Below are 21,914 nucleotides of genomic sequence, written 5' to 3'. Positions count from 1 at the left end.
CCATCATTTTAGTTAAAACTGAATAATCTGAAAGCAAATCTCAATATAAGTTTGTAAGCATTTTAAAATACCCCACTTCTCTAACTGCTTACTACATTTTTCTGCAAAACCCCAGTTTTCAAAAAACCTGTTTGTCTATGTACTGAACATTAAATATTTGAGAAACTGTGTTTTGGTCTTTAAAATTAAGTTACGTATCCCAAAGTAGTTTTATAAGAGTACAAAAAATACATTTACAGAGTGAGGAGAAGATAATCTACAACAGACTAAACTAATCTTTGGTTGTGTCAAGTACTTACAATTCACAATGTTCTTTCAATAACAGTAATTTTATACAATGATATGGAATCAAGGCTTAGTGAGAGAATCAGTTAATCCTAAACAAGAAATATAACAATGTCGAAGTTTACTTAATTCAGAGTAAGAACCACGGTCAGGGAGAAAGGGACATGATCCCCACTTTCACTGTTCTCGTATCCTACTGATTTTATTATTCATAGTATATAATCTAGTGCATCTACGCAGATATTTAAGACTGTGTTCTGCTGAAGAAAATTTAATGCTGCTAAACTTAATTTAGGCAGAAGATTCTCTTCTCTTGGTACATGGTATAATACAGGACACGCCACTATGACCACCCATAAAGGTCAACCCTTTAAATACATTCACAGATAAACTGAAACCAGTTCAATATACAATGAAGTTAATGGAAACCATGAGCCTTAATCCAAGGGCAGAATTAGTCCCTTGGCCGCTGCCACTGAATATCATCCTTAAATCACTTGTGATGGTCTACGGTAATAACCTTTTAGAGGTAACAAAGGCACAGATGACAGTGTCACGGTCCACATCTAAAAGACTAAGCTAAACTGATTCTCCATTGACAATGTAGTGCTGAAAAGATTATGATAATCACTTACAGTAATTGTAGCTAAAATTAATTTTATTGGCAAATAGTTTAAGACATACCTGCATCCATTATACCACAAGTACTATTAAAAGATTTGAACACAACTCCAACAGTGACTGACACATGCCCCACATTCAGACAATATTCCTCAATCTCTTCTCTTAGCCTAGTACACCTCATGAGCACCAGAAAGACAAATCATATTCCATACACCTTCTAGTTCACCCCATATTCAATCATTTTCCCCTCAAACTTCAGTACTGTGTAACTTTACCCAGAATTCCTATAACTATAGATGCTATCTGCATGAGATATTATAATTAAAGTTTACAATGTATGTGCACAAACGACAGCATTATGTGAAGATTTTTGTGATATTCTGGTATGAATGACGTGACGCGAAAAAACAAAGTTTACACTTTTTAATGGCTTTGTCATCCAGAGAAGTTTCTGAAATCACCAAACTTCTTCAAAATAAAATACTGTTCTAGTGCTCCAGCCACGTTAAAAGTTTTACTTGCCCAAATATTTCCCGAAAACCAGCATCTTTTAAAATCATAGGAATTGCTACTAATTCATGCTTTGTTGCAAATATAAATGCTATCACAGAAGAAAGTCAATTAAAAAAAGAAAATTGTAATGACTAAGTTGCAAAATTACAGCCCAATTCATGTGAGACAACGCATATGAAAGCATGATACTTAGCACTGCTCTAGAAATTTTTGATGGCAATTAAAAAATAAAAACCCTGACCTAACTAACCTTATTACAATATTTTATAAATTACAATTTGCAAGATCAAATTTATATTTGAGACAAAAAGTGATAACATGTTTGCAACTTTGCTAACCAGGTTTTTACAAATTAAGATTTTTGGTTTTGTGCTTGAGTGACCACCTGCTGTCATGTACATTTTGTTGGTACATTTTTAGTTAAAATCTTTTGAAGTCTGGTACAAATAATTGATTACAGTGATAGACAAATTTTAATTATGGTATCCACTAAAATATTTGTGGTTTTTTTTCCCCCACAGGTATTATTTGAACAACCAATTCAGATCTAAAACTATATGGAGGGTACTAAGATATAACTTGCACCCTTACTGCCTAAGACTCAATAGGCAATGGTTTACACACAGACTGCATTTTAAGTTTCAATTTGTACCCCTAAACAACTGAATATTAATGGAATGAGTACATTTCTTGTCTTGACAACAACCACAAAAATCCTGTTTTGGTTAACAAGTTACACAGGCACAGTCAGAGAATCACCTCCTGCTTTGTTTTTAGAACTGGGCTGCAGGTCTGAAATACCTTATTTGTCGCATCCTCTACTCTTAACAAGGGTTTCTCAGAAGTTGCTAAGCTAGCTAAGTCTCAAATCCATTTTGCAAGGAGGAATAAGTATTGTTTTACTGCTAGGAAATCTATCATTATCCATTTTAAGAGTAATTTCACATTTTCAAAACAATACTGTTTAGTACAGTACCAAAGCCATATCTTCATTAAGTCCTGACAACAGTAAGAATATTTAAATCAGACACATGTAGAGTTTAACTAAGCCTTTGAGAAACACTGCAACATATACAAACAGAACAGACTCCTGCCAAATTAGTCAGCATGCTCATTCTGTCTTTTTGAAACAAGCACAATTCAAAGCTCATTAAATAACACAAGCCTCTCAGAAAGTGAGTCAGCTTCTGTTAGATACCAAAGGTCATGGGTTTCCATATTAACAATTTCACCTACAATATTTCCTGAGTTTTCTTGAAGAAAACAGCCAATAAGCACCAAGAAAAGTGCAATCAAAAGACAAAAAAATTGCTACCTCATTAGTGTTCCAGCGGTGCCTCTCTTTTGGTAAACTTGAACATTTTGGTAGACATTCAAGCAGCTTCTTAGGTAAAAAGATTTTTACATGACTGCCATTGCTGTTCCCATGATCATCTAGAAGGAAAAAAATACATATAATGCATGTAACATGAGGGGGGAAATTGTTATAATAAAATCAAATTAACAAGACCTGAAAAATCCACTCGCCTACTTGCCACTGAGGAGCAGGTAGTTTTCCATGGCAAGTGGCAGTAGGAAAACCAGTAAACTTTGGGAGAATTTAAGATTTAATTTTAAAAACATTAAATATCTATCCCTTATGATCATGAAGGTAACCTTCTGAATTTCAACTGAATATAAACTGAAGCAATGCCAGCTTTCTAAGGCCTGGTATCCATTATAATCGTGCCAATACAGTAATGTTGCTGGGGGTATCACTTTTGGCAACATTTTTATAGCAGCAAAAAACTGCTTTTGCTGGTATAGTGAGAGAAACAAGCTGCAGAGCTTGAAAGTTTGTCTCTTTCACCAACATAAGTTGATCCAACAAAATATATTATCTCAAACACCTTGTCTTTCTAATATCCTGGGACTGACGTGGCTGCAACTACACTGCATATTTGCTGGTATATATTATTTCACTCGGGGAACTTATATATAAGATACTCTGGAAAAAAGCACTTTTAAACTGCATCTATACTGGGAGGATTTGCCAGTATTGCTATAACGGCAAACCTCTTCTAGTATATACCTGGCCTAAATCTGCAGACATCCCCAGTACCTCTTCAGCTACCGAAACAGTTTTGTCAAGCTGCAGCAGAGTAAAAACTCAGTCTTGTCAACTTCCACTAGCTAGGGAGATCTGAGAGAAGTAGATCATCTGACCACAATCAGGTCAGTTTCATTCTTCAGCCACTTGGGAAAGCACACACAGTTCCTTAGGGCAGAGCTACACTACCACTTAAGTTGATTTAACTTGCATCGTTCAGGGGTGTGAAAAAGATACCCCCTTGAGCGATGCAGGTTACAGTGATCCAAACGCTCGTCCATATTGGTGCTACTTCAGCAGGAGATGTGCTCCCATCAGCAGACTGTGTCTTTACCAGACACACTATAGCAGCACAGCTGATGTAACGGTTCTAGTGTAAACTTGGCCTCAGAGTACCCAGAGGGCTGGTAGTGGGGGTAGAGTGATGGAAAGTCTTTCCCCGTGCATTAGTCAGAATGGGAAAAGGGTGAGACAAAAATTAGCCTTTCTCCGGTAACCACAAGGGTCGGGTCTTCAAATTTATTAGCAGAGTTCAAGGCAACTCTAGTAGAAATCCCAGTACTATTAACATTTTCAACAACAGGCACAAGTTTTGTTAGTTCTATCTCACCCCACCCATTTCTCTTCTAGATGGTTTATAGAGTAAGAATAGTCAAAATAGGTATAATTGTATATATGTTATGTATGTTTTTTATATACTGTATGTACCTTTTAAACAAACATCAACTTCCCAACAGCCTTTGGCTCATATGTATATGGTAAATTTTTCAGACCACACATTTATAAAATACTAAAGATTTGTGTTTCAAATATCAGTCCATTTTATTTTCATAACACAGAAGCCAAAATGATGTTAGTAGTCATTTTCAAAGTTTGCATAAGTGTTCTCAATTCTTTTTTCAATTACAAACACGCACTCAACATTTTTGTTTGTTTTCAGCCTCGGAGGCCACCCCCATACAATAGCTGAAAAGATACTCATGCTGCCCTTGTGTAAACCCCCTCCCCCGCCAAGACTCACTTTCTCCAGAAGGTCCTCAAACACTAACCTGCATGTTTGTTGTAGCATTGTGACCCCATGAGTGGTACTGTGAACTGGCACATGGGGTTGCAACATCATTCACCAAATTTGGGCCAACTAACTGGACCCCCCTACCAACAAAGTTTTATACAAACAAACACAGCTGAGAACCTATGGTACATATATAGCTACAGTAATCAATAACAAATAAAATGAGAAATACAGGATTAGAAGGATTTTAAAATCACTTTGGAAAGCAGAACCTGGGTTCAAGCTAGCAGCTGAATATCCCAAGTATTTTTAGGGCTTGATTGTGCTCTCTTTTGTGAAGTACAACAATATGCTTTCTGTTAGATCAACTGCTCATGCAAGCACAGCATATTTTATACGATATGCAGTGATGCGTGTGACAGACATGATCTGCTCTGTAATAGTTTATGACTACTGTGTGTTGGCCAGGTTATTGGGATGTTTACTCCTTAACTATACAGAGTTAAATCAACAGGACTGTTGGGAAAACAAGCAGGAAGGGAAAAATGACTCAAGCTAGGCCATCCCCCAGTAAACAATCCAGAGTGGTCAACAAACAATGCCTGAGCTGATTCTATCTCATGACTCCAGTCAAGGTGCAAAACCTGTTTTGCCACACAGGGCAGTCCTGGGAACTGAGAACAGCGAAAGAACTCAGACTGGGTAAAAAGACATTCTTTTCCGGGGGAGATTAATTGCTGCCAGGGAACTGTTCAGGCTGACACCCAAGACCCACTAGTGTCTCTCAAATTAGACCATCACAGGATGGTAGAGCTTTAGGTAAAAGACATGCATGTGGATAGTTTTAAAATCCTTTTCTCTCTATGCTATATTCCTATTGTTAAGATTAAACAATTCTTTGGCAGAAGGCTGTCTGGTAGGGTTGCCAACTCTGATTGAAGCTATTCCGGGAGATTCTCTCCTCTCCCCACCCCCCTTCCCGTGACTATGTAATGTCATTTTCTTTAAATATCCTATTTAAATATCCTCCTGGATTGCTTTCAATAGTTGCCAGGACTTTGATGCCAATTCCCGGAGACTCCAGGCCAATCCTGGAGGCTTGGCAACCCTACTGGTCATTATGCTTAACACTGGTCATAGACTCCCAAAGGGAAGAACTGCAGGTGTCAAACCCAGTTGGCCTTGCTGAGCAAGCACAGTCAATGCACAGTGTACTGAAGCCAGTGCAAGAGTGGGAAAACAGAGAAATTCCAACTCTAAGAGAGGTGAAGGCACAAGGCCAGATACCTGAGAGGGTGCAGTCAGAGAGACCAAAAAAGAGATAGGGTGCAACTAGGCCTGCAATCAGGACAAAGTGCAACTGAGAGAGCAAACTAGATCCACTGGATCTTTTGAGTTTAATTAGATCTCATGATAAACTCCACAATAAACATCTACTCTAATGAGTCATATTCACGCAATTAGCAACCATGTACATAAACTGCTGATCTCCAAGAGTAACACTCTTATGGCCCTTTCAGGGTAACTTATCTGAGTGCAACTCTCAGCATGAATAGTGGTTTCACTTTGGGGTTTGCTCTTTTCTACAAGAAATTGGATGTTACTGGTTCATGCTGTAATGTCAAAGCCAAAACAGGAAAGAATTTTCCCAGTCTGATATTATTCCAGGATCTAGTACTTGCTATCCTATGTCTTCTGAGATCTTATTTAATGCAGTTTTCTGTACAAATTCACTTGTACCAATTTCCTTGGAAAAGGATATAGCCAAAATTATAGGAATTATTAAGAACCTACAAAATATAAAATGAGAGAATAAATTCTTTAAATACTTGAAGTTTTCCTTGGTGAATAACCAATCTCTCAAGACTGAAAAAATGTTTCTGGTGAAACTGACTTCTGTAAATAGCGATCTGAGAGGGGCAAAGTTTGGCAGGGTACTAATACAACTTGCTGCTTTGGAACTGTGCAATGACTAGGTATAAATACTTGATAGGCCTCAGATCTTAACCCTTCAAATCCACATACTTAAAAACAAAGGGTTTCTCCTCCTATTATACTTCGTGAATGGAGATCAGATGAGGCCTACCAATTATGCACCCCCCAGATTTAAATTAAAAGGAGTCTTGGTGACAGGGCACTTCCAGACCAAGGCCCTTGACTCTCCAGGCACAGTGCAGAGCTAAAGCTTATTTTCACATTTTTTTTGTTTGAGGGAATATTAGAAAGGATCTAAAGTTAATTTTCCTTTACAGTAATGGGGTAAGAGAGAAAGTTAGAATCTATTTGATAAACCGGGCTCTAAAATTGCTTTTTTGAATATTGCATATGCACTGGGTGCTCTGACAAGCACACTTAATAACCAAATAAAGTTTAAGAACGACTAATGAGGTACACATTCAGAACTCCAAAAATGGCTAAAGCCAACCCTAAAACCACTCAGCCAGACCATTTCAAAGGGTATGTCTACACTACGAAATTAGGTCGAATTTATAGAAGTCGGTTTTTTAGAAATCGTTTTTATATATTCAAGTGTGTGTGTCCCCACAGAAAATGCTCTAAGTGCATTAAGTGCATTAACTTGGCGGAGTGCTTCCACAGTACCGAGGCAAGAGTCGACTTCCGGAGTGTTGCACTGTGGGTAGCTATCCCACAGTTCCCGCAGTCTCCGGAAATGAGATTCAAAAGTTCACGGTTCTTTTCCTGTCTACCTGGCCAGTGCATCTGAGTTGAGAGCGCTGTCCAGAGCGGTCACAATGGAGCATTCTGGGATAACTCCCGGAGGCCAATACCATCAAATTGTATACACAGTACCCCAAATTCGACCCGGCAAGGCCAATTTAAGCGCTAATCCACTTGTCAGGGGTGGAGTAAGGAAATCGATTTTAAGAGCCCTTTAAGTCGAAAAAAAGGGCTTCATCGTGTGGACGGGTGCAGGTTTACATCGATTTAACGCTGCTAAATTCGACCTAAAGTCCTAGTGTAGACCAGGGGAAAGTAATCAGCAGCATGGAAGTGGCTGCCATCCTGCTTTACCACACTGACGACTTATGAAAAATCCATTTCAGGGTAGGGCCTAAAAATGGTCCAGCCATCCAAATAATAATACTGTTGCATGAGATGACAGCCAGATTTGATGACCTCCAAAACAGATTTAACCTTGTTGAATGGTAAGTTTGACCAAATGGCACTGAAGAGAACAAAAAATAGTGTATTACTTTAAGTGATAAGTATATGCTTCCTCACCCTCTCCTAAGCTCAACATTCATTTGCTAAATGAGCTCACCTTTTAGCATTATCCACTCCTATTACCTTAGTATTTATTATCCTATGATCTAAAGAGAACACTTAAGACATCAAGTAAAGATGCCTCACAGTAGCAGAAGCTAGACAGCAGTTCTAAGCATAGCAGATGCCACATAATGAAAAAATTCTTCATGTCTGATAGATGATGGAAATCTCACCCATTCAACTTTGACAAGAACTGTGATGAAGTTAACATGAAATTGATGGGAAAAGGCATTCTGTGCCACACTGAGTAAGCTCCTATAATAAGGTTAAAGTGGTTTGTTATCCCATAAATACAATGGAAAACATACCCTAGCAGATCATGTTTCTTTTCTGAACAACATGTACCTACCATGATAACAGCAAAGAAAAAAAACCCAACTTTTTCTTGCGATATCTCCCTCTAAATTCTATGGAGTACAGCCACCCCTTGAGATACTAACTGACAAACAATAATCAAAGTCACATGCACAAGTACTGAAAATAAGGCCCTGAACCTATAAATGCTTAAGCAGGTATGTAACTTTACCTACAGGAATAGTCCCATTAACTTCAATAGGACTATTCATTAACTTAAAATTAAGTATGTGCATAAGCATTTGCCATATCAGGAACAAAAACTGTATCTGTACTACAAACTTAGTGACATAAAATATTTGTCACTTCAAAACAAAATTTCTTCAGCATTAACAATGAAAAGTTATTTAGACTTCCTACACATTAACAAAAAGTTAGTCACTTGTTTTAAAAATATATATAGGCCAAAATGGTAAAAAAAAATAGGAGCCTAAAGTTAGGTTTCCTAAACTCATATTTAGGTACATAAGGGTGGGATTTTCAAAAGGACCTAATGGGACTTGTGCTCCTAAATCACTTTACTTCAATCTGCAAATCCTGAGAAGTATATCCCCTACTTGAAGCTTTAAGAACATAAGGGTGGCCATACCGGGTCAGATCAAAGGTCCATCCAGCCCAGTACCCTGTCTGCCAACAGTGGCCAATGCCAGGTGGCCCAGAGGGAATGAAGCTAACAGGTAATGATCTAGTAATCTCTCTCCTGCCATCCATCTCCACCCTCTGACAAACAAACAGAGGCTAGGGACACCATTCCTTACCCATCCTGGCTAATAGCCATTACTGGATTTAACCTCCATGAATTTATCCAGTTCTCTTTTAAACCCTGTTATAGTCCTTGCCTTCACAACCTCCTCAGGCAAGGAGTCCCACAGGTTGACTGTGTGCTGAATGAAGAACTTCCTTTTATTTGTTTTAAACCTGCTGCCCATTGATTTCATTTGGTGGCCCCTAGTTCTTATATTATAGGAACATGTAAATAACTTTTCCTTATTCACTTTCTCCACACCACTCACGATTTTATATACCTCTATCATATCCCCCCTTAGTCTCCTCTTTTCCAAGCTGAAAAGCCCTAGCCTCTTTAATCTCTCCTCATATGGGACCTGATCCAAACCCCTAATCATTTTAGTTGTTCTTTTCTGAACCTTTTCTAATGCCAGTATATCTTTTTTGAGATGAGGGGACCACACTTGTACGCAGTATTCAAGATGTGGGCGTATCGTGGATTTATACAAGGGCAATAAGATATTCTCTGTCTTATTCTCGATCCCTTTTTTAATGATTCGTAACATCCTGTTTGTTCTTTTGACTGCCGCTGCGCACTGCGTAGACATCTTCAGAGAACTATCCACGATGACTCCAAGATCTTTCTCCTGATTAGTTGTAGCTAAATTAGCCACCAACATATTGTATGTATAGTTGGAGTTATTTTTTCCAGTGTACATTACTTTACATTTATCCACATTCAATTTCACTTGCCATTTTGTTGCCCAATCACTTAGTTTTTGTGAGATCTTTTTGAAGTTCTTCACAGTCTGCTTTGGTCTTAACTATCTTGAGCAGTTTAGCATCATGACTTGTGAAAGTTCAATGTATATCAGAAGGTGATACTGGTTGCAAAATCAGCACAGGCAATTTGCTTATCACTTTTGTTTGAATACGTGTGGTTTTTCAGCATAGAAGAGCATTTTAAGCGTGAAATGTCTTACTAGGAAAAAAGAAATCTATATAAAACCTGAAATTCTACTAACAATTAGTACATTAAACAAATGAGTACAAAACCATAGCAATTTAAGAGTATGAAATGGGAAGTAAAGAACTAAGAACTAACTGGGAAAAACACTGTTGCAGAGAAGCCCCCCCAAAAATAGAAGAGTCAGGTCTGGCAGGAAAGAACAGGAAATGCTGGGAATGAGCTGAGTGACTGGTGGATCTTGCCCACATTCTCAGGGTCTAACTGATTACCATATGAGTCAGGAAGGAATTTTCCCCCGGGTCAGATTGGCAGAGACCCTGGGGGGTTTTCACTTCCTCTGCAGCATGGGGCATGGGTCACTTGCAGGTTTAAACTAGTGTAAATGGTAAATTCTCTAACTTGAAGTCTTTAAACCATATTTGAGAACTTTAGTAACTCAGCCAGAGATTAGGGTCTACCACACGAGCGAGTGGGTGAGGTTCTGTGGCCTGCAACGTGCAGGATGATAACGATGGTCCATTCTGACTTTAGTAACAGTATCTGAGAAAGAATATATATTACAATTTTAAACCTAACCAGTGTCCCTTAAGTGACTTGCCACAAGACGTCAGGTCATGTTAGTATTAGAGCTGAATGAGTCTTTTATTTAATTTTCTTTTTTGATATAGGAATTAGACACAATGCTCCTGTCAGATAATTTCTAAGCTATTATCTTAAAAAAAAAAATTAGTTTTCAGTTGCCTAATTAGCTCCTGGAATCATGGTTAAAGATCACCCTCCCCAAAATCTGAAATGGTACCCCTGTGGGCCAGCACAGAATTTGCCCCCATGCACGGCCCCATTGGCTTGACTGGAGGTGCTCCCCCAAATACACAAGTCAAACTATGCCTAAGAGCTTTGCCCTGTTAGTACTCTAAGAAGCGGGGGCTGGAAGGGGAGAGTTTGGGACAAGGCCTTTCAGCTACAGGCCAGGTAATTCAAAGAGTTATTTTCTAGCCCAAAGTACATTTTGAAGTACAAAAATACAATCCTGTTTCTTGCTGCAGCAACAAAATTTGGTTTAATTTCAAAAGGACAATGTCCTCTTTCTAATATTGTGTTACAACTATGCAGTTGCAAATCAGCTAATACTGTCACAGCTAGGCAGTTTAATTTGTGAAATGCATGAAAGCAGAATACGTTACTTTGTCCATAGGAAGTTCCTCTTTCCAGATCTCTTCATAAGATGAAACACGAGATCCAATAGTTTGCCACCTCATTTAACGTAATTTACCATATTCACTAAACACCATTTCAGGTTTACAGATTTTTAAAATACTCTATAATTTACAGAAAACATCCTTAACTTGGGCTCAAAATATATTTACACCCATGGAACATAAGACTTTTGGAAAGGAAATTGCAAAATATCTTAAGAAAGATGTGGTCAATGTGGAGCTGCTATGTTATCTAGGAATTCTGATCTGTAATAATTACCACATGTAACCTGATTAGCAAGATAGTCACTGTATAGCTACATTGGGCTTTCTGTACAAATGTATCCATTTAGCTTAATCGGGAGCTGTTGGAAAAACAGAAAGGCAACTCAATAGCTCTAAATAAGCAGTCTCCCAACAAACCTTTGGGGACAATTACAAGACAATGGCTTAGTGAAGATGCTATTTCCAGGCCCCAGCCAAAACTACACAATTGTTTTTCCACGCCTGGGAGCCTAGTAATGGACACTGAATGGGTAAAAGGTCTCTAGAGAGAGGGAGCTAGGGCAGTTGTCAATCTGTGGAGGAAACAGACTGATACCGACACAGAGACATGTCCTGCAATAATGTCTGAATAAGCTGGGGCCTTCCCCAAGTTTCTAGGTGGATAATAAGCCTTAGGTAAAACAGGAATATGTATAGACTGTTTATTGTTTTAAGTTCTTTTCTCTGAAATGCTTTAATATTAAACAAACAATACTTTGCTTTAAGAAAGCCTTTTGGTCACTGGATGCCACTTGTTATAGCTCCTGAGGAAGAGAACTGCAGGTTCTGAAGTCAGATCTACCGATGTAACCAGTTAGTAGTAGGGTACTGCACCCAATGCCCAGTCTGCGAATGGGAAAATCACACTATTCCTACCCAAAACAGGTGATTGCCTACAGGCCTGAACGGGGGTGCACTCACAGACAGCAGAAGGGATCAGAAGTGCAACTAGCCCAATAACTGACAAAAAGATCTCAACAATTCATATAAAAAGCTAGATTTATTACAGTGCTTATTGACTGGTCCACTGAATACACTGTAGCTAGACAAAAATCTGTATCAAATGTATGCAGGGTAAAAAACCTTGTACTTTATTATGACAAAGTAGATTTGGAATCTGGGACAGATGATGGTATCACAAAGGGAACTGAAGCTTAAAGAGTTGTGGAGATCACCATCGTCACTCAAGTTTCCTTTCAATAATAACTAGCTGAGTCTTTACAGGCAAAGCTGCAGAAGAAACGGATTTTTATGCTTGATACACCCACTCAATTTACAGGTGCCAGATTCACCAGACTACAGCAACCTCCATTCACATATGATCAACCTCCATTCACATATGATCAATGTTATCACTCCACACAATGGTCTATTGATAAAAGGCAAAATTAACTTTTCTACCTGTAACATTTTGATTTCTTCTAGTATGTATCCACACTCAATGAATATTTCTGTTCAACCCAGGAGAATGAGCTCAGTGAAATGAACAGAAAAGGCAAGTGTGAAGTGATCAATCCCTTGTTGTCCAGTCCCACCATCTGGCAGTCAAAGGCTATGTGGCATCCAGAGCATGGGTTTCTACCCTGACCATCTTGGCTAATAGCCATTGATGGACCTATTGTCAAAAAACTTAGTTTTTTGCAGGGGATGTTGTGAAGGCCAAAAAGTTCCAAATGTTGACTGTGTGTTGTATGAAGTAGTACTTCCTTTTGTTTGTTTTAAACCTGCTGCCTATGAATTTCATTGGGTGACCCTGGTTCTTGTTTTATGTGAAGGAGTAAATAACACTTCCCTATTCACTTTCTCCACTCCATTCATGATTTTATAGTCCTCTATCATGACCCCCTTTAGTCATCTCTTTTTCCAAGCTAAATAGTCCCAGTATTTTTAGTCTCTCTCTCACATGAGCAAAAGAACGGCCATACTGGATCAGACCAAAGATCCATCTAGCCCAGTATCCTGCCTTCCAACAGTGGACAATGCCAGGTGCCCCAGAGGGAATAAACAGAACAGGTAACCATCAAGTGATCCATCTCCCGTTGCCCATTCCCAGCTTCTGGCAAACAGAGGTTAGGTATACCATCCCTGCCCATCCTGGCTAACACCCCTTTATGGACCTATCCTCTATGAATTTATCAAGTTTTTTTTAACTCTGTTATAGTCTGGACCTTCACAACATCCTCTGGCAAGGAGTTCCCCATGTTGACTGTGCACTGTGTGAAAAAATACTTCCTTTTGTTTGTTTTAAACCTGCTGCCTATTAATTTCATTTGGTGACCCCTAGTTCTTGTGTTATGAGGAGGACTAAATAACACTTCCTTATTTACTTTCTCCACACCAGTCATGATTTTATAGACCTCTATCATATCTGCCTTTAGTTGCCTCTTTTTCCAGGATGAAAAGTCCCAGTCTTATTAATCTCTCCTCATAAAGCAGCCATTCCATACCCCTAATCATTTTTGTTGCCCTTTTCTGAACCTTTTCCCAAGTCCAGTATATCTTTTTTGAGATAGGGCAACCACACCTGCACACACTATTCAAGATGTGGGTGTACCGTGGATTTATATAGAGGCAATATATTTTATCTCCTTCTTAATGATTCCCAACACTCTGTTCGCTTTTTTGACTGCCGCTGCACATTGAGTGGATGTTTTCAGAGAATTATCCATAATGACTCCAAGATCTCTTTCTTGAGTGGTAACAGCTAATTTAGACCCCATCATTTTATATGTATAATTGGGATTATGTTTTCCAGTGTGCACTACTTTACATTTATCAACATTGATTTCATCTGCCATTTTGCTGCCCATTCACCCAGTTTTGTAAGATCCTTTTGTGGCTCTTCACAGTCTGCTTGGGACTTAACTATCTTGAGAAGTTTTGTATCATCTGCAAATTTTGCCACCTCACTGTTTACCCCTTTTTCCAGATCTTTTATGAATACGTTGAATACGACTTGTCCCAGTACAGACCCCTCGGGGACACCACTATTTACCTCTCTCTCTGAAAACTGACCACCTATTCCTACCCTTTGTTTCCTATCTTTTAACTAGTTACCAATCCATGAGAGGACCTTCACTCTTATCCCATGACAGCTTACTTTGCTTAAGATCAGTGGTTCTCAAACTTTTGTACTTTCATATAGCAAGCCTCTGAGTGCGACCCCTCTTATAAATTAAACACACTTTTTTATATATTTAACACCATTATCAATGCTGAGGCAAAGCGCGGTTTGGGGTGGAGGCTGACAGCTCATGACCCCCCATGCAATAACTCATGACCTCTTGAGGGGTCCCAACTCCCAGTTTGAGAACCCCTGCTTAAACGCCTTTTGTGAGGGATCTTGTCAAAAGCTTTCTGAAAATCTAAGTACACAATATCCACTGGATCTCCCTTGTCCACATGCTTGTTGACCCCCTCTTAGAATTCTAGTAGAATGGTGAGGCATGATTTCCCTTTACAAAAACCACAGAATCACAGAACTGGAAGGGACCTTGAGAAGTCATCTAGTCGAGTCCCCTGCACCCATGACAGGACTAAGTATTATCTAGACCATCCCTGACAGGTGTTTGTCTAACCTGCTCTTAAAAGTCTCCAATGATGGAGATTCCACAACTTCCCTAGGCAATTTATTCCAGTGCTTAACCACCCTGACAGTTGGGAAGTTTTTCCTAATGTCCAACCTAAACCTCCCTTGCTGCAATTTAAGCCCATTGCTTCTTGTCCTATCGTATCAAGAACAACAGTTTTTCTCCCTCCTCCTTGTAACAACCTTTTATGTACTTAAAAACTGTTATCGGGTCCCCTCTCAGTCTTCTCTTTTCCAGACTAAACAAACCCTTTTTTCCCCCCCAATCTTCCCTCATAGGTCATGTTTTCTAGACTTTTAATTATTTTTGTTGCTCTTCTCTGGACTTTCTCCAATTTGTCCACATCTTTCCTGAAATGTGGTACCCAGAACTGGACACAGTTGAGGCCTAATAAGCGCGGAGTAGAGCAGAAGAATTACTTCTTGTGTCTTGCTTGCAACACTCCTGCTAATCATTCCAGAATTATATTCACTTTTTTTTTTTGGCAACAGTGTTACACTGTTGACTCATATTTAGCTTGTGGTCCGCTAGGACGCCCAGATCCCTTTCCACAGTATTCCCATTAGGCAGTCATTTCCCATTTTGTATGTGTGGAACTGATTGTTGACTTTCCCCCAACAAATTATGTTCATTTATGTGTCTGAAAATTTTGTTCTTTACTATAGTTTCAACCAGTTTGCACAGTATTGACGTCAGGCTTACTGGCCTGTAATGGTCAGGATCACCGCTGGAGACTTTTTAAAAAATTGACATTACATTAGCTATCCTCGAGTCATTTGGTACAGAAGCCGATTTAAATGATAGGTTACACACTACAGTTAGTAGTTCTGCAATTTCACATTTGAGTTCCTTCACATCTCTTGGGTGAAAGCCATCCAGTCCTGGTGACTTATTACTGTTTAGTTTATCACTTTGTTCCAAAACCTCAATGACACCTCAATCTGGGACAGTTCCTCAGATTTGTCACCTAAAAAGAATGGATCAGGTTTGGAAATTCCCTCACATCCTTAGCCATGAACACTAATGCAAAGAATTAATTTCATTTCGCCGCAATGGCATTATCGTCCTTGAGTGCTCCTTTAGTATCTCAATCTTCCAGTGGCCACACAGGATGTTTAGCAGGCTTCCTGCTTCTGATATACTTAAAAAGTAATAGCAAAATGTTTTTACAGTCTTTGGCTAGCTATTCTTCAAATTCTTTTTTGGCCTTCCTAATTATATTTTTATATGTCATTTGCCAGAGTTTATGCTCCTTTTTATTTTCCTCATTAGGATTTAACTTCCACTTTTTAAAGGATGCCTTTTTGTCTCTCATTTTATTTTGTTGTTTAGCCACAGTGGCACTTTTTTGGTTCTCTTACCGTTTTTTAATTTGGGGTATACAATTAAAAGTTGAGCCTCTATTATGGTGTGTTTAAAAAGTTTCCATGCAGCACACATGGATTTCACTTTTGGTGCTGTACCTTTTAATTTCTGTTTAACTAACCTCCTCATTTTTGCGTAGTCCCCCTTTCTGAAATTAAATGCTACAGTGTTTGGCTGCTGAGGTGTTTTCCCCGCCACAGAGATGTTAAATTTAATTATATTATGGATTACCAAGTGTCAAGGTTCCTCCCCCACTCTGAACTCTAGGGTACAGATGTGGGGACCTGCATGAAAAAACCTCCTAAGCTTATCTTTACCAGCTTAGGTCAAAACTTCCCCAAGGTACAAAATATTCCACCCGTCGTCCTTGGATTGGCCGCTACCACCACCAAACTAATACTGGTTACTGGGAAAGAGCTGTTTGGACGCGTCTTTCCCCCCAAAATACTTCCCAAAACCTTGCACCCCACTTCCTGGACAAGGTTTGGTAAAAAGCCTCACCAATCTGCCTAGGTGACTACAGACCCAGACCCTTGGATCTTAAGAACAATGAACAATCCTCCCAACACTTGTACCCTCCCCTTTCCTAGGAAATGTTGGATAAAAAGCCTCACCAATTTGCATAGGTGACCACAGACCCAAACCCTTGGATCTGAGAACAATGAAAAAGCATTCAGTTTTCTTACAAGACGACTTTTAATAAAAATAGAAGTAAATAGAAATAAAGAAATCCCCCCTGTAAAATCAGGATGGTAGATATCTTACAGGGTAATTAGATTCAAAAACATAGAGAACCCCTCTAGGCAAAACCTTAAGTTACAAAAAAGATACACAGACAGAAATAGTTATTCTATTCAGCACAATTCTTTTCTCAGCCATTTAAAGAAATCATAATCTAACATGTACCTAGCTAGATTACTTACTAAAAGTTCTAAGACTCCATTCCTGGTCTATCCCCGACAAAGACAGACCCACAGACCCTTTGTTTCTCTCCCTCCCCCCAGCTTTTGAAAGTATCTTGTCTCCTCGTTGGTCATTTTGGTCAGGTGCCAGTGAGGTTACCTTTAGCTTCTTAACCCTTTACAGGTGAGAGGAGCTTTCCCCTGGCCAGGAGGGATTTCAAAGGGGTTTACCCTTCTCTTTATATTTATGACACCAAGAGATCCAGCTATAATCACTTCTTGGACAAGATCCTGTGCTCCATTTAGGATTAAGTCAAGAATTGCCTCTCCAGGACTAGCTGCTCCAAGAAGCAGTCATCTAAGGTGTCAAGAAACTTTATCTCTGCATCCATCCTCAGGTAAAAAAAAGGGGGGGGGAAAAGCTATTTTCTGCTGGTCCCCCACCCTGTACACAAAGATATTTGGAGGAGTTGCTGTTTTCTCTGCCCTTTATTAGAGCTATCTGAAGACTTATGAAGCACCCCCTGAGATCAGCCCTTACTGTTGGGGGCTATCCCATGGATCACTGGGTCTCAGGTTGCTGCTGCCAGCATTCAGTGTTATCATACCTAGTTTCTCAGGAGCATTGTAGCACCGGGATTCTAGTGCTGACAGCTAGCTAAAAGGTAGCACCAAGAAATGCACCTCTGTTGCACCTGAAGAAAGTAAGGTATGTAAAATACTTTTAGTCATAAAATAATATTTTAAATTGCATAACAACTTTTAATGGCAGCAACACAGAACAGTACAGTTATTAAATAGTGTCAGACTCATGACAGATTAATATTCGTTTGAGGAAAACATAGTGAAGAGCAGTGACTAATGCTCAGGCAAATATTTTTCATTCATTTCCAATCAAATATCTTGGCGTTGCAAACTTTGTAACAAAATTTTTTTGTTGTTCTAATTTAAAACGCAAATCAAACACCAGACAATTTATTAAATATGAAATTGCTACTGATACATTCAACACTTCTACACTTTACATCTTCAAAATACTTCACAAATGTTAACTCAAGCGAACCACCACCAGTATGAAGTAAGGATATATCACCCATTCTATAGATTAGGAAATGAGACACAAGTAAGTGATCATCAGCCCAAATTCTGAGTACATGGCACAGAGACAGTTTCCAGAGTGAGGGTTAAGCTTCACCAGACAATCTTGCCCCATACAGCATAAGTGTGCCTACTATCTTCATATTTTTTCCAGTCAGGGATATGCTTTTTTACTCCAGCCAAGCCTCCCAGTATAGAGGCAGTTATACTGACTTTTTGGCACGTAGTATAGTCTAGTCCTGGCCACAGCTCAAAAACCTTTCTAAGACACAAACAGCCTCTATAGAAAACTAAGAAAATATACTAAAATAAAACAGCCTACGAGTTCTTGTTGTGATTCATTAAGAACATCAGCACATTTGAATTCTATAAACAATCTTCGTTCAAAAAATATTTGTTAGTGAGACAAAAGCTCAAGTGAAATTAATATAAAGTTCATAGAAAGTTCTGTATTAATTATACACTGTAAACCCTTTGCAATTTTATGGGCTTGTTCATGCTCCTTGTACTTCATCCTCCCGAGGGAGGCAACATGGACCATAAAACTTTAAAGCACACAATAGCAAATCACAATGAGCCTTTCTCCTACTATCCCCCCACCACACACGTCCTTTTTTACTGGTTCTTAAATTGTCTGTGATCCAGAAGGTGGATACGGAATTCTTGACAATTTAACTGCCAGAGTTTTATCAGTGCAACGTGTAATTTCAGAATACAAAAATGGGTCGATATGTGTTGCTCAACTCCTGATTTGCCTACAGTTCTATAGCATACAAACAAACAGGATAAGCCTATAAAACTCACAAATATATCAGTTTTATAAACCTAATTTTCAACAAGTAATAAATAAAATTTAAAGAACATCAGTTTCTAAACTGCACCTCAGCATGAAGGCAAAAGGAGTGAAAATTTTGCAAACGGGATGTATAACATATCAAAAAATTGAACATTGAAATAAAATTTAATCACCATATTTGTGTATTTAAATTTACGTCAAGGGCATCCAGATTTTTCAATGGGTGTCTTTAGAACAAAGCTGAAATACACAGATAAATAACATTATCTAGAAAGTGATTCCATCAGTGTAATTGTACCTAGGTATTCGGGAAGGTAAATCTAACCATTGCTGTTTGAAGTAATTAGCAGTTGTTGACATATTAATGCATTACTTAAAAATTAATATTTCACATTTCTTCACAAGAAAAATAACCCATAAAGTCTGTTAATGTTTTAATGTGTTGGGACCACTATAACATTCAGAGATTTTCAGAGGATTTCCTTCAGTATTTAAGAGCACAAATCCCATTGATGCTCAGTTGGACGTGTGGTTCTAAATCCTTCAGGATCTTACCAAGACCCCGCCTTAAAAAATAAGAAAAGGAGTACTTGTGGCACCTTAGAGACTAACCAATTTATTAGAGCATAAGCTTTCGTGAGCTACAGCTCACTTCATCAGATGCATATCGTGGAAACTGCAGCAGACTTTATATATACACAGAGAATATGAAACAATACCTCCTCCCACCCCACTGTCCTGCTGGTAATAGCTTATCTAAAGTGATCATCAGGTGGGCCATTTCCAGCACAAATCCAGGTTTTCTCACCCTCCACCCCCCCCACACAAATTCACTCTCCTGCTGGTGATAGCCCATCCAAAGTGACAACTCTTTACACAATGTGCATGACAATCAAGTTGGGCTATTTCCTGCACAAATCCAGGTTTTCTCACATCCCCCCACCCCCATACACACACAAACTCACTCTCCTGCTGGTAATAGCTCATCCAAACTGACCACTCTTCAAGTTTAAATCCAAGTTAAACCAGAACATCGGGGGGGGGGGGGGGTAGGAAAAAACAAGAGGAAACAGGCTACCTTGCATAATGACTTAGCCACTCCCAGTCTCTATTTAAGCCTAAATTAATAGTATCCAATTTGCAAATGAATTCCAATTCAGCAGTTTCTCGCTGGAGTCTGGATTTGAAGTTTTTTCCACCAATGTGATATATGCCATCATGTGCCAGCAATGCCCCTCTGCCATGTACATTGGTCAAACTGGACAGTCTCTACGTAAAAGAATAAATGGACACAAATCAGATGTCAAGAATTATAACATTCATAAACCAGTCGGAGAACACTTCAATCTCTCTGGTCACGCAATCACAGACATGAAGGTCGCTATCTTAAAACAAAAAAACTTCAAATCCAGACTCCAGCGAGAAACTGCTGAATTGGAATTCATTTGCAAATTGGATACTATTAATTTAGGCTTAAATAGAGACTGGGAGTGGCTAAGTCATTATGCAAGGTAGCCTGTTTCCTCTTGTTTTTTCCTCCCCCCCCCACCCCCCGATGTTCTGGTTTAACTTGGATTTAAACTTGAAGAGTGGTCAGTTTGGATGAGCTATTACCAGCAGGAGAGTGAGTTTGTGTGTGTATGGGGGTGGGGGGGGATGTGAGAAAACCTGGATTTGTGCAGGAAATAGCCCAACTTGATTGTCATGCACATTGTGTAAAGAGTTGTCACTTTGGATGGGCTATCACCAGCAGGAGAGTGAATTTGTGTGGGGGGGGTGGAGGGTGAGAAAACCTGGATTTGTGCTGGAAATGGCCCACCTGATGATCACTTTAGATAAGCTATTACCAGCAGGACAGTGGGGTGGGAGGAGGTATTGTTTCATATTCTCTGTGTATATATAAAGTCTGCTGCAGTTTCCACGATATGCATCTGATGAAGTGAGCTGTAGCTCACGAAAGCTTATGCTCTAATAAATTGGTTAGTCTCTAAGGTGCCACAAGTACTCCTTTTCTTTTTGCGAATACAGACTAACACGGCTGTTACTCTGAAACCTGTTAAAAAATAAGGTCACCTTTAAACTCAATCTTCGAGCATTTCACATTGATTTTCCAAAAACTGACTATAAAAAGAGTGAAAAACTTTACAACATGACTTCAATTTATCACAGTAAATTTATATAAATTTATCCTAATTTTAATCATTTGGATTAGTTTAGACTTAAATCTCAACTTTGCAAGTTCCCTATAGATATGAAGCCCTCTTTAAACCCAAATAAATCTATCTACATTCTTCCAATGGTGAAGACCTGAGATAAATCAAAACCAAATTACTGGACACAATTCTACCACATTGATTATGTTAATATCTAACTCTATATATGGTTATTTCAGTAAACTCAGTATAATTATTGTTTCAAATTGCTAAACTTCCATGGTAACTAATTTGATCAGTAACTTGGTATCAAATAATACAATTAAAACACCACTTATCACTGTTTTGTTTAGCTCCTTGAACCATAAGGTTATTGTTTAAATTAGAAACAGATTATGGTTCTTAAAAATAATCACAAATTATTGCATAGAAAAATTAAAAACATGTGCAGAGCTGAAAAACTGCTGTAATAACTGTCTGCCCTTACACCGCAGGGCTGGGGAACAGAAAAGAAATACACTATATATAAAATATATAGAAAAAAGGGTTTATTTGACTGCATACATATGTTGGATGTCATATTGATGCAACAGTTTCTATGTTTAAACCACATCCATCAAAGAAATAGCCCCTTAAAAAAAGCAAACTGGCCTCTAACACCAAGGTTACTTTTTCTGAGCAAACTATTTTCATATCAATTGCATATAAGCTAACCACCAAACATCAAGGTATTTCACAGTATTAGTATTTCACAAGATAAAAAGATAATCATATAAAAAGGCATAATAAGTTCAGATATTTAAACTTGCCCTTTTTAGCAATTTTACTTTTTTTTTAACTTTTGCAGGTGTACTGCTAATAAATGTAACTGACAATCCTGGACACCAATATATAGGCTTAAAAAGTCC

General features: G+C 38.6%; 1 protein-coding gene across 17 annotated transcripts in view; it reads right to left on the bottom strand.

Moving 5' to 3' along the window:
* Positions 1 to 21,914, bottom strand: part of CAMTA1 (calmodulin binding transcription activator 1) — a 950,491-nt gene that overhangs the window by 911,813 nt on the left and 16,764 nt on the right. For all 17 annotated transcript variants that reach the window (XM_073316814.2, XM_073316813.2, XM_073316817.2 and 14 more), the window contains exon 2: positions 2,738 to 2,856. In XM_073316814.2, the coding sequence (XP_073172915.2) occupies positions 2,738 to 2,856 (119 nt within the window). The remainder of the gene's footprint in view (positions 1 to 2,737; positions 2,857 to 21,914) is intronic.

Source organism: Lepidochelys kempii, chromosome 18 (assembly GCF_965140285.1).
Source record: "Lepidochelys kempii isolate rLepKem1 chromosome 18, rLepKem1.hap1, whole genome shotgun sequence".
Classification (NCBI taxonomy): Eukaryota; Metazoa; Chordata; order Testudines; family Cheloniidae; genus Lepidochelys; species Lepidochelys kempii.
Note: the sequence above shows the minus strand (reverse complement) of the source record. Positions and strands in the feature narration are given on the sequence as shown.